At 34.6% G+C, this 13,864-nt stretch overlaps 1 protein-coding gene across 2 annotated transcripts in view; it reads left to right on the top strand.

Annotated features, from left to right (window-relative positions):
• Positions 1-1,816, top strand: part of LOC106664233 — a 28,941-nt gene extending 27,125 nt beyond the window's left edge. For both annotated transcript variants that reach the window (XM_014389743.2, XM_014389742.2), the window contains exons 3-5: positions 514-687; positions 755-874; positions 959-1,816. In XM_014389743.2, coding sequence (XP_014245229.1) covers positions 514-687; positions 755-874; positions 959-1,033 — 369 coding nt within the window. In that variant the 3' untranslated portion in view covers positions 1,034-1,816. The remainder of the gene's footprint in view (positions 1-513; positions 688-754; positions 875-958) is intronic.
• The last annotated feature ends 12,048 nt before the right edge of the window (positions 1,817-13,864 follow it).

Here is a 13,864-nt window from a genome sequence, read left to right as displayed (position 1 = left end):
TGGTATCTTATCAAAACCCTTTTCAAAATCAATAAAATACAGACCGGATGGTTGACACCCCTCATCCCTACATTTCAGTATTAGGACTTTGGTGCAAAATGCTTCTCTGGTTCTTAGTTCATTGCAAAATCCAAATTATGATTTCCTTATTTGATCTTCTAGTTTAATACTGATTCATCTATGCAAAACCCTTAAGATTATTTTTAGGACGTGGCTCATTAAACTGATTGGCCGATATTCACGACTATCATAGAGACCAAATTTGCTTTCTTCTTCAAGACCATACCTTGATCCAGTGTTCGTAAATTATTAAAGAAACTGGAACCAGGAAAACAGTTACCAGAACTTGGTCAGGTTTTCATATATGTACATTTATAAATTATCTCCTACATAGTTGTAATTTTTATAGAAAACTGTTTTCAAGAACTTAATTTTAAGAAATTTTCTTCTCTTTAAAACTTTGATACTACTTAAATGTGCTTTAATTATTTTGTTTTCCATTTTTTTTTAAAGATAATTGCTGGAGTTTGCCTGTTCTTGGTATCTTGGTATGATGTTTACCTGAGGCGCACCCCATACCTGTTTTTCTTTAGCATCGTAACTACAGCATTTGTGGCCAGTAGTTGCCTTTTACTAGCCTGCCTTATATCCCTTTCTACGGCATCAATAATCGCAAAGACTATTTATGTGAGTGAATAGATTAAATACATGCTTTATTTATTTTTTTCCTGTATTGACTACTTTCTATTCTTAGGAATTGGTCTACCATGTCGTGTTATGCGTTCTCGTTTTAATTTCCTCCATACTCTTCTTCGTCGAAGTGGAGAACCATTCCAAAAACTATTACTACCACAATCAATATATGACATGCGCTGTAAGTACTTTTTTCCCATAAATATGTAATTTTTTTATTCTTTAACGTAACATAAATTATGATGTTAAATTTTTTTTGTTTTAGATCCTGGGTTTAATATTAGGAGTGCTCTACTTGGTCAGCACTGTTTTTGCATATCGTAATTACAGAGGATTGTAAACGGTGCCCTTTTGGATAAAACATGCCTTAAGTGTGCTTATACTTACATTACTCTTGTCAATTTCAATTTTTAAAATTTATGTGTTCATATATAAAAAAACAGTACTGCTGTTAAAATTTATTTTAACAAATGTATATTTAAAAAAATATATATATATTTATAAACACCTCTTTTTTAACATAAAATGAAAAATCTTAAGTTTTGAACTAACACTCAATGTTTTTATGGATTGATTATCATCATAAAAAAATTATTATTTAAATTACTCATTTTAATTATTATTACTGAATAAATAATTATTTTGTAATTTTATTGCTTCAGATACTACCTGGAAAGTATACTTTCTAGCGCTTTTGTACAATTTAAATGTATTTTGTTTCGATTAATTTTAAGTATTTTCTTTTTATTAAATAAATATATAGTAAATTTAATTTTTAAGAGTATTATATTAAATATTGTTATTCACTCGTGTGTTATATCATAATTGTTGGTACTCTACTGGTACCCCATGAAGGTGGGTAAAGTTAGGCTCTAATTGTATTTATTATTCTTATATATGCTATTAAAGCTAATGCTAAATAATGTAAAAGCACAATTGTTATTATTGTTAAAGCTTTATGTATTAATTTATTGTCAGATATATTTTTTCTCTCTCTTATCAGGCCTATAGAAGCGCATGTTAATTGTCAATTTTATTTTTTTGTATATATTATTTATAAATTGACTAATACTGTTGTTAAAAATAAGTATAATTTTAATATTTTTGCATTAAATTGATGTGTGTAAAAATAGTGTGTTTTTGTATTGTTTTCCTGAATTTTTATTTATTTATTTTAACAAATTCTACAAATTTTTAAAAATATAGCAGATTTTAAAAGTGGATTGGATTTGGATTTGTATAGGCTCAAATCTGCACATGTATTATGTACATAGATACAAACATGTGCCAAGTTGAGCCTATTGGCTTCCACCGGCAATTTCAGCTTTTGCTATTTATAGTAAAATGGCTGGCAGACTCGTGAATCATCTACCCTGGGTGTTGGCAGTCTGGGGGCAGACCTTAGTCTTATCCGTCCAACCACCGAGGTTCTCCTGGGGGGGGGGTCAACAGCCAGGTCTCAATTCAGCACCCAACACAGCCAGTTCCAAACCCATTCATACTCACATTCATTCTTAAATACATTCAATGCTATTTACGTACCATTCAATCAATTAGGGTGAGTATTCAAAATTCCTCCATCACCCTTTACAGATATCATAAAACTAACTTAATTGAGGGTCGATGGGGTATTTGGTATTCCGCCATCAAACCTCTCACATCACACATTCATGCTAATAAATACATTCACTCTCAACAACAATAGGTATACACAACTATTATTACGATATACAATAGAACAACCCTGTTTGTTCCTAAATAGTCGCTGCCATACTCAAGCACAATTATCAAATCGGGTGGCATTCTTGCATTATCTGTATGAAGCCAAGGAATTGCACCTACAATTAGGTGGGACAAATCGAACAACCTTTCTCTGCATGCCGGACACATACATGGGCTTTGGCCCAAAGTTAAGCGTCCCTTGGTCAACCTCGCATGGCCTATTCTTAATCAGGTGAAATTTCAAAAGTAAAATTGTGTTGATGCTGGTTTTCACCTCATTCAATTCTGTGACTTTTTCTTTTGAGAAAAGAACTGGGAAAATGTCTATCAAGATATAAAGATTAATGTATATAACACATATTTTTGGGTCATTCTTCAGACAGTCCATTACGGTTCATGAAAAGGTTGACTTACCTACATCCTACTTAAAGAGACTAGTACAATTTGGCACAGTGTAAACAGTAAAGTAAAGCATGATTGAAAATGACAAAAATCTCAGAAGGTAAATCTCTCTTATGCCCTTTTACTAGGAAAAGAAACATTGATTTCCGCGGTAGAGAAAATCTAGGAGGGTATAACTTTCCTGTAGTTTCTCAGGTCAAATTTTTGCGTTTACAGCTTGATAGGAAATTAATGTGGAACACATATCTCTTATGTAGTAATGAAATGTGAGAAGCTGTACAATATTTTGCGGTGTATAAGTAATAAAAAGTGGGGAGTGGACCACATATAGGTATGTTTTTTTATAGATCGACTGTTAGAGCGATTTTGGATTTTGGATCAATTTTGTACGCACAGGCTTCTAACACCTCTCTGAAACGATTGGATACGGTTTGCAATAAATTTCTTAGGAGAATTTTAGGTTGTTCACCAAGTATACCCATTTCAGCATTATCTGTAGAAGTATGTGAACCTCCATTAGAGATCAGAAGAGAAAAGTTGTTGGGTAATTTTGCAATTAAGCTATATTCAGAAGTTAGTCCCATCTTTTCTAAAATCAATCAGTTGGTAGTCAATGACCACACAAATTTGTTTTGGCAAAAAAAGAAATCCCCTCTGTTGGTTCTCTGTTCTCCCCTCTGTTCTCTCTTTAACTCCCCTTATATTCTCTCTATACAAAAGCATTATACCTCCAATTTTTACCCTAGAATACGAGACAATTGTAAGAGAAATCGACGGTTACACGTTCAGGGATTATTCCGAGTTTTCTCCTCTACAAGCGCAGAAGGATTTTTTAGCTGATGTGAGTATGTTATTTCCTGATTTTCAACTAATTTTTATGGATGGTTCTCTAATAGATGGTAATACAGGATGCGCTTTTTTCGATCCCCTAAATAAGCATCATGAACAAGTTTCTCTCCCAAAAAATTTTTCTATTTATTCAGCCGAAATTGTTGCTATAAACGGTCAGACAAAATCTGCATCTTTACGGATAGTCTAAGCTTCATTCAAAAAATTAAAAATTTCAGTCTAAACTCTAAATGTGAATATCTCATTATCGAGATTCTTAAGAAACTACAGGAATTGTTCCAAATATATAATAAAAAGATTACGTTATGCTGGATCAAAGGGCATTCAGGGGTTTGCCACAACGAGGCAGTGGATAAGCTAAGAAAGTGGCACTGCTCTTGACATGTGCTACACTAAAGGAGATCTTAAAAATCACATTAAAAAAATATGTTCAGAAAAATGGCAAATTTTGTACAATTCTACGGAAGCTGGGAAACATTATCGAGCTATATTTTCCAACATTCAAAAGCAACCCTGGTTTACAGTTGGGGGTAAGAGTAAGGCGTTCTACTCTACTATATCTCGCCTTAGGACAGGGCACGGTATATGTGGAGCATATTTGTATAAAATAAATTTAAAACTCACCCCTAATTGTGCTATGCAATGAGGTCGAGGATCTCAAACACATAATTTTGATCTGTAACAAGTACGAAGTTCAGAGAGCGAACTTATTACGGAATATTGCTGGGTGTAAAAGTGTTGAACGACCTTTCAATTTGGACACTTTAATTGGTACTAATCATATATTTGATTTTCTGGTGTCAAGTAGCATTGAAATTTAAATTAGAGGATTAGGCTAGGTTGGGTGAGGCGGTTGTGGTTGGGCGGAGGGTGGGGATCATTGTCGGGCGCTTGATTTTTATAAGGCCCTTTTGTCCCCGCTGGTTTGTCTTGGGCAGCTTTGGTCCTCCTCCTGGCCCCTTTGGTCATCTCCGCCTCATCGAGTTTCATATAGTTATTTCTTTGGCCAATGCATAAAGTAAGGTCAGAAAAACAAACAAAAAATAGAAAGATAGAAAATAGAATAGATAGAAACAGAAATTATACTTCGACCATCATACAACACCATAGAAGGCAAAATGCAAGTAGTGGAGTAAACTAAGTATTTAACATGAAGCATGGCAAGTAAACAACTGGCCAAACAGTCAAGCCTCTCATTATGACTAATATCAAACAATATAGCAATAAGTTGAAGTGCCTATGAAAATCAGTTTAATTGGCTCTGAACAACTTAAAGAAGGTCAGTTTTTGTCCTCAGATTCCACAAGCATGCATGTAATTTTTTTTTTTTTTTTTTTTTTTTTGCTTCTCATCTAAGATTGCACTGGAATATCTGATAAATATGCTTTTAAAAATTACTGAAACATCACTACTGATTTTTTTATGAGTGAATATTACTGTTTTTAATACAGAGCAAAGAAGGTTGAGATGAAAAATTAGTGTGAAGAGCGGGACTTGAATCCCTCTGGATGACGTGAGTTCAAGTGTCCCACTCGTGACACTAATTTTTCATCCCAACCTTCTTTATGTTATACTAAAAATTGGTTAAGATAACTAATAAGTATTGTTACTATGATTTCTTATCTTAAATTTACCATCATCAGAATTTTTCATCAATTGTTTCTTATTCCAGTAGTGAGGGCACTCTATCCTACTCCAACTACTCCTACACCTAACCAGAAATACCATATTAATCTGATACCATATTTATATCAGTATTCTGGTGCACTGTTAAGCACTGGTTTGAGATTGTGCAGCAAAAACTGGTCATATATGCCCGACCTTTCACAAAGAGGTGTAGTAAGGTGGCCAAAAAACATCGAACAAGGAAACACAAAACAAATTGCTGTCTACAAAGACCAGCATGTATTCCCCTGAAAGTCCTGACAATCTAACAACCTGATTTTGCATACCTAATTTGTTGTTATTCTGCAATTCAGCACCATTTTGGAATTAATAATGTTTGAGCTTAGTACTTTGAAGGCTGCTTGACTTTCTGAATTCATGTTTTTTTTTTACCATAGTTCAAATTGAACTTAGTACATCTCTCAATTGCAGGCACTTTAGTCTGGAAGATACTGGTGAATTTTTCGATGGGTTCTGAGTATTTGGTTCCAGGACCAGACACTCCTGCCTTGAACTTTCTTGCTTTCTAGATCAGCGTATCATTTCTCAAGAGGTCTTTCCCATTGTTTTTGGCCGTTAGAACTTTGAAGAATATTGCTTAAATTCAAACAACCAAGACAAACAGGCCAACATTCAAGAAGAGGCAGAAATATCTCAGCAAGTACTTTTTGATCGCAATGCATTGGTCTGGAGAGAGGACAGCTTCTTTGGAAAAGTAATGCTAACACCTAGAGAAATAAGTAAAGAGGAATCCATAAAGTGCTGCCTTAAGGGTCGATACTCTTCGAGGTATCTTTTAGGTCGCAGTGGAAGAACTATGGTCACCAGTGAGCTCGAAGAAGGAAAAAAGTATGAGTCTTACAAAAATCTAGCCGAATAATGGCAAGTTGAGCTTAGTGATTTTGAAATTTGGCTCTTAGAAGTTCAGAGCGCTCTGCAGGTTGGAAAACTTCTGGGCGATATGTTATCACAATTGATTCTCGTGGTCTCAACTCGGCCGGTTCGCATTGCCTCGGAAGCAGGCCAAGAGGCGCACATCGGGCCAGTTCCGTCGCACCAGCGAGACCAACCGGACCCAATGCCAGTTGACGGCGGGAACGAGATCAAAATGGAGACGAAGAAAAGCTCCAGCGAGTCGTCCAACGCGGACGAAACCCAAGAAATCAAGTTTATAGTCGGCGAAGACTCTGGACAGGACGAATTGCAAGATCTGAGGATCGCCTTCGACCCAGACTACAAGCTCAAGTTGAGAGTCTTCTACCTTCTTGTGGCAACCTTCTGCCTCTGGGCAGTCCTCTTCTTCACCTTCCTCAACAGGTGATGACCACTTCCATTATCCATATTATAATATAAAATACTTATTGTACTAGTTAAAATTAATTAATGCAACCTAAAAAGACAGCTTAAAAAAAATTGTTCCAAAAACTTCCAGATCACATAGCTCAAAAGATTCATTTGTGCTGTTATTGAACAACCGAAGGAAAAATAAGAATTTTCTTTATGTAAAAGGAAGAATTTTCACTCTTCTTTTAAATACTGAAAATTTATCTTTTTAAGCAAGAATATATTTTAGATTATTATTTTATTTTATTTTTTTGAGGCTGATAAAGCAAGGGTGTTGCCTGCTGTCAACCTCACAGTTTTCCTAAAAGTTTTTTTTTCTACAATCAACTCGGAAACTTTCAGTATTAATAAAAAAAAATTTATTATATAATTTCATTAATTATAAGGATATATAAAGAAACTGATGCATTTTTGTGGAAATATGACTGTATGACTGTAGTAAAGTAATCATCACAATTGTTATTATATTTTAATTCAAATTATTATTTATTTGGAACAAAACAGCCTTGTAAAAAATATTTAGCACCCCGGTTTAAGTGGTAGGCCACTGTATCAATTTATCGGTGGTGATTTGTCTATTAGAGTCAATCTCAATCATTTGAGGTCTTGGTTTGTTCCAGTCATCGTTGAAACAAAGGTGTCTCTGTTCGTGTGAAATTTATTTTTAACTTAGTTTATTTTTAAGAGTATAATTTTTATAGACAACTCGAAAACATTCATGACAGATTGCCGTTAATATGTTATTTATTGATATGCACAGCAAAAAGGAAGTGGTGGCCTTTTAATGACCACAGGTTCTTCCTGAACTGTCTTCTTTTTGTTTCATTTGTTTAAAATTTTTAAAAAATTAAAACCATTAAATTTAAAAAAGTTATTGTTTTTAAATTCTAAAGAAATGTTAAAATTAAATTTATTTATCAAATATTATCTTATGTTAAGTTAGCAAGTGTCATAAATATTGTGGATCCTATATATTTTTGTATAACAATTCTTTTTATACTCTATGAATAAAATTTATTATACAATTTAAATATTTTGTTTTATTTCATGACACCCTAGTCAAAGAAATATGTTCTTTTTTTCCATAAATGAAAAAATAATTTAAAACAATATACAGTTCATATGAAGGATGATATAGGTATATAGTACTATCATAAACACTGGGTTTTAACCTTTTCCCCTGGAATATCGAGTAATCTGCTGCAATTTGAATGTAGTATGTAACTGTGAGCGAAGAAGGAGAGACTTCAGGAATATCAAGTACTTTGGGGCATTGTAAATGAAGTTTGGTGTGAGAACATAATTTATTAGCGTGAATGCAGTAGCTTCAAAGAACATCGAATGGAGTATTGTGCGTGAATTGAATTTATGAGCGACTCGTCTATGAGGTTATGTGTTGTATGACTGAATTTATCGGCTTAGATAAAAAGGGTGAATGAATTATTTGTATTAATGTACTTATTAGCGTGAATCCATAAGCTACCTCTCCATTTAATCTAAGCCCTGAGGAATATCGAATAATCTGGTGTTTGTGTGGAAGAGGGACCTAAAGGAAGATCAAATACGCTGAGGCAGTGTGAAGTCTGTTGTGTAAATATAATTTATAAGTGTGAATATATGGGCTTCTTCCACAATTAACCTGAGGAATATTGAATAATTTGGGGCAGCATGAATGAAGTTTGGTGTGCAAATATATTTGATTGGTGTGGAAGAAGGAACCTCAAGGAATATCAACTCTAGGGTAGTATGAATGAAGTCTGTCTGGTGTGAACGGATATAACTTATTAGCGTGAATGCAGGAGCTTCGAAGAATATCGAGTTCTCTGGAACAGCTTGAATGTAGTCTGGTATCTGAGTGTAAATCTCTAGTGAGGAAGGAGATACCCCAGGAATATCAAGTACTCTGGGGCAGTATTAAGTCTGGTGTGTGAATACAATATATTAGCGTGAATGCAGCAACTTTTTCCCCAATTACCCCAAGGAATAAAAAATCTGAGCAGTATGAATTTTGCCCTATTTCTAACTTTTTTCTTGTATGTATATTTTTATCATTGACTGAGATGCTCTGAGGCAGAGAGAGGTTGGCAATGATAAGGAAACAAGAGTCTCTTTTAAGGTCCTAACATCCAAAATCTAATCGATGTAAATGTAACTTGGCCGCAGTCTAAGAAAAATGAATTAGAATGAAATGCGAGAAGGAAATATGTCATCATGTGTGGATGTTTTATCAGGTGATCTCTCACACCTGCACAACATGCATTCCTGGGAAGGGGCTCTCCTTTCACACTTATAAATTAAATTCACCTTCATTAACACATCCCAGAGTACTTATTATTCCTCAAGGTAATTGAGGAAGAAACCCCTCCATTCACGCTAATAAATTACATTGACACAGTACATTAATGTAAATATATCAATCACCCTTTTCCTCTAAGCCAATTAACGCAGCCACGCAACATATAATCTCATTCATTCGTGCCCGAGAATATTTCTCGGGAAACGACGGGTCTAGGCCCTCCATTCTCGCTATTAAATACATAAACTCGCAAAGGTATAAATGCAGTTAAATTTTTGACTTTGATTGTATTAGACAATACTATGTAGTCAGTTATTGGCTCGTAAATGTTAAATTCCATACACAATGACCATCGTAGTCGTCTCACCCCGTTAGCCCATGGGTGATACTAGTGTGATCTATGTGCTATCTGGTTTCCTGACTTAGCCTTTTCCTTAATCCTTTTCCTTTCCAGACCCAGCATCTACAACCTAGACCTATTACTTTTTTAACTGTACATAATTTCGAGCTCTAGTCAACTTTGCACCTTATCTGCTTCTTCATTCCCGGTTATACCAGGATGACACTCTTCCTACTAACTTCTGATTAATGGGTCTGCGGAGATTCTTTTCCTGAGTTTCAATTTTAATCAATGCTAATTTATCAAACAAGATGATGTACATTATTGAAAATCCTGCTTCTAGAAGAAAAGTGAAACCTAAAGTTGCCCAAATGACCAAGTTAAAAAACCCTATGTGATACATATTGGCGGTAGGTTAAATGTGGTGGGTTCTGCTTTCAGAAAGGATTTATTAAAACAACTGCTTGAAGGTCAGTAAATGAAACTTGCAGTAAAACCGATTCAACCTATGTTATAGACTGTAGTTATTATGTATCTATAGATAAAAATTATGCCTAATGAAATACAAATGGAATACGTGTGTCATTCGTTTAATTTATTTATAAATATTCTTAAATCAAGTAGATTGAAACCGCCCAGAATATTAAAATAACAGCGCAGCAATAAAGGACGAGGGATCTCAGGTGGGTCATCGCGAGTACGACGAATGACGCGAAGTCTTCAGGCACGGACTTCTCCATTTTCTCTCCCAGCGGTATGTTAGGGTTGTCCTTCAGCAGGTCGATTATGTATTTTAAGTTCTCGCAGTATTTCTCCGGCGACTGGGCAGCGAAGGCTTGCACCTTTTCAGATTCGAGGTTCGTGCCAGTGGGTGCATTTTGAAACAGTCTTTTGAACTTGAGGAAATTGTCGACAATCGCACTGTCGTCGACTGTCGGCGATTCTTGAGATGTCCGAGGAGTCGGGCCTCTTCTCTTGAAACCGTTCTCGCTGTCGAAATGCCCGTTGAACGTCATTGGTCACGGATCTTACGCGAATTTTTCAACAAATTAACAATGTTTATTATCAACTTTCGGATAACGTTGAAGTTAAAAAAAAAACATATGCAATTTCATTTTATTTATTTTTTATTACGCGACTATTAATGAAAACGTAATTTTACGATTTTTAACGTCTATAATTTCGTTATGAATTGTACATATTCATTTTGAAACAAAATTTCGACATGATTGAATTTTGTTCGCATACTATGTGGATATAAACTATTTTCTCAACATTTCTCAACGATTTTTTTTTCAAGGTTCAAGTTGTACTTTTGTGGTGGAACTCCATTACCAAAGATTAAATGTCAGTAAAGCATTTAGTTCCATTTGTTAAATTATTAAACATTATTATTAAACAAAATAAACAGTTGGAACTAAAGGCTTTATTGACATTCAACCATTGGTAAGATTTTTCAAACTTACAAGGGGGCGACCAGGTTGGTGGGTAACGTACTTAGACCATTTTTTTTGGGGGGGGGGGATTCTACATTCCAAAATATTGGACTCGTCTCCTCCATTTATTGTGAATAGGCCCTGGTTTCGCCAAAAAAATTTGAAAGTCGAAATTTTCTTTTTATAATTTCGCCGTTCTACTTGCTCAAATGAACTATGTGAATAAATCATTTCACAGCCTTTTTTATGTAATTTGCTATAAAAATATAGTAAAAAACTATCAAGGTTTATCAATAACCAAAAACCAAATATTATTTCAAGTAAACTAGGGCATACATTTTTTTTGTGAGAGTAATATGAAAACGTTATTTAGGGCTTAAAAAAATATTATTTTTCGTGTATTAATTTCATTGTTGGTTAACATAAAAACAAAATTGTACAACGAAGCAGAATATTCTAATTTCGTACGATTTGAAAAGATAAATTAACAAAATAATGATTTTTTTTGTATATTTTAATAAACATTCTGTAAGCAAAGTGGGTCAGAAAATGGTCAAAATTTGGTGGTGATTGGCGATTCTAGCGTTATAAAACCCTTATAACCGACTTCCGCGGAAATCTGTGTAAATTAATTTTTTGAAACATAATTTTGACGACCTCATTTTTCCCAAAAGATAGTGGATCGATTTTCATCGTTGATAACTCGGTTTAAAGAAATTGTTATGCGCATTTTACAATTGCATCAAATATTAAAATCGGACTATAATTTCTATTTAAAAAAAAGAGGTTAATTTCTGGCAAATAATTATGTTATTTTGTAGAAATCGTTTATATATTTTGCAACGTGCAAACGCCGTTAAAAAGTTTACGTTCCTCTCCTTTAGAATAGTCTGTTTGCGTTAAAATCATTTTAGCCGTTTTGAATTATCACCGTTTCAATCAGATATTCCGATAACGATTTTCCAAAAATCGGAAAAATTTCAGTGAGAAAAACTGATAAATTTAAATTCAAACAAAAACTTATATTTAGGGGTCTCTAGAAGTGCTAAACGAAATTTCATATTAGTCTCACGAAAAAATGTATGCCCTAGTTTACTTGAAAAATATTTGGTTTTTGGTTATTGATAAACTTTGATAGCTTTTACTACATTTTTACTGCAATCTACAAAAAAATGCTGTAAAATGGTATATTTTCATAGTTGATTTGAGCGAGTAGAACAGCGAAATAAAAATGAAAAAAGAAAATTTCAACGTTCACTTTTTTTTTTTGTAGAAACCAGGGCCTAGTGCCCTAGAGGTTCATGTCCGATATTAAGTAGTGTAGAATCACCAAAAAATTTTGGTTCAAATCCGAGACCCACCAACCTTGTCGTCCCCTTGTTAATTTTATTGAAGAACGTCGGTACGTTCGAAAATTTCGCATCTTCCTTGATCACGTAACCGTCTGTGGCTGTTTTTTGCCGCACCTAAGCCATATTTGACTCTTTGCAGCTTCTTGGCTTGCATTCCTATAAAGTTTTTTGGTTTATATATGGAAGCTGTGTTGTTTCTTTTGTCAATTAGACGGTCGCTTCTCACTACTCCTGGCGAGCTCTCAGTCACAGTATGTCACTGTGCCAAGGATGGGCCTCGCGGAGGCAGCTCACTCGGGATTTTAGGAGGCTTCATGTTTCTTTCCTTCTTTCTCTCAATCAGAGACATCACACTGCAAAGGCACTGACATCACGTAACCAGAGCACTGGCTGGCACACAGACACTTCCTTTTGGTTAGCTTACGAAGTTTCTGTTTTAAGTGTTATATGTCTCGACAAATTTTTTAACTTAATATTCTGGATCTTCGTATGGACTGGATAAAGAAATAAGTTCATTTGATACTGCCTTTTACATTGATAAAATTAAGTTTTTAATAATTTCCCCTGATGACCTTAAAATAGGTCTAAAGCAACAATTGAATTTGTTTCTTCATCAGCACCATACCATGATCCAGAATATTCGTGAATGCTGAAACGTTGCTAGATGTGTTCCACCTGGTTGTAGGGTGCAATTCCTTAGTTCCATATAGGAAGCGTATAAAAAAAAGGGTTGTTTTGTACTGGGTACTTTGTGTCCCTAGCATTCGATGAGAGTAATGTATTTATTGGCGTGAATGTGTTGTGTAGTATGAGAGGGCCAATGCCGGGATACTGAGTCCCCATCGACCCTCAATTAGTTTAGTTGTATAATAGGTGTAAAACGTGGAATATCGAGTACTCCACCACCCTAACTGGCAGAATGGTATGTAAATAAGAAAGAGTGTGAGAGTGAGAGTGTGTATGGGTTTGGAATTAAGACCTGATTGTGTTGGAAGCTGAAATGACTTAGCTATTGGCAGCCCATGAAGCCCAACCTTGGCGAGTAGACGCCAGATGGATAAGATCGATCTTACTCCAGACTATAAACACCTAGGATGGGATTCCAGGTTAATGTAATAAAAAGTATGTAGAAAGTGTTTGATTTTTAAGAATTTTTACGCCTTGGTGTCAGGTTCTAATAACGTGGGCCACGCTCACTAAAGCACCCAAGCATATTCTTGGTTCTCTAGTGCAAAAAAAAAATGTGTCAACACTGAAAACTGATCATGGCGTGATTTTATGTGAACCAAGGTATTAAATACTTTACAAAGAGGCTTTCGAGGATTTTGGATATACGGGAATAATACCACCCATGTTTATAAGAGGATATCTGGGAGGTTTGTGACCTTCAGGAATGACAATGAAGGCGTAATAGAAAAAATGTTAGCATCTTCTGAGTAAGGTCATTATGGATAGGTATACCAACTTTACCATTATTCGAGCATGAGGTGCTTCAGTTATTAATAGATAGGTGTTAATTTCTAAAACAAGAATCATAATTACTGGTCAGTCCTCATCATAAACTTACACTTAGAACGATCTTATAAAGCATACATAAAATCAAAAATAGAGGTTTACTCTGGAAATTTTAGGAATGTATTGTACGTTTTTATGGCCATTCTCCATGTCTCCAGGGGTTTATTTTTTCTACATGAGTTTATATTCCAAAAGTACAATATTCTAAAGAAAGATAAGATGATAAAGAATTCTATTTAGTAGGATGGAA

Source organism: Cimex lectularius, unplaced genomic scaffold, assembly GCF_000648675.2.
Source record: "Cimex lectularius strain Harlan isolate CLEC.00 unplaced genomic scaffold, Clec_2.1 scaffold98, whole genome shotgun sequence".
In the NCBI taxonomy this organism is placed as follows: domain Eukaryota; kingdom Metazoa; phylum Arthropoda; class Insecta; order Hemiptera; family Cimicidae; genus Cimex; species Cimex lectularius.
The sequence above is the reverse complement of the archived record's forward strand: the minus strand, read 5'-3'. Positions and strand labels throughout refer to the sequence as shown.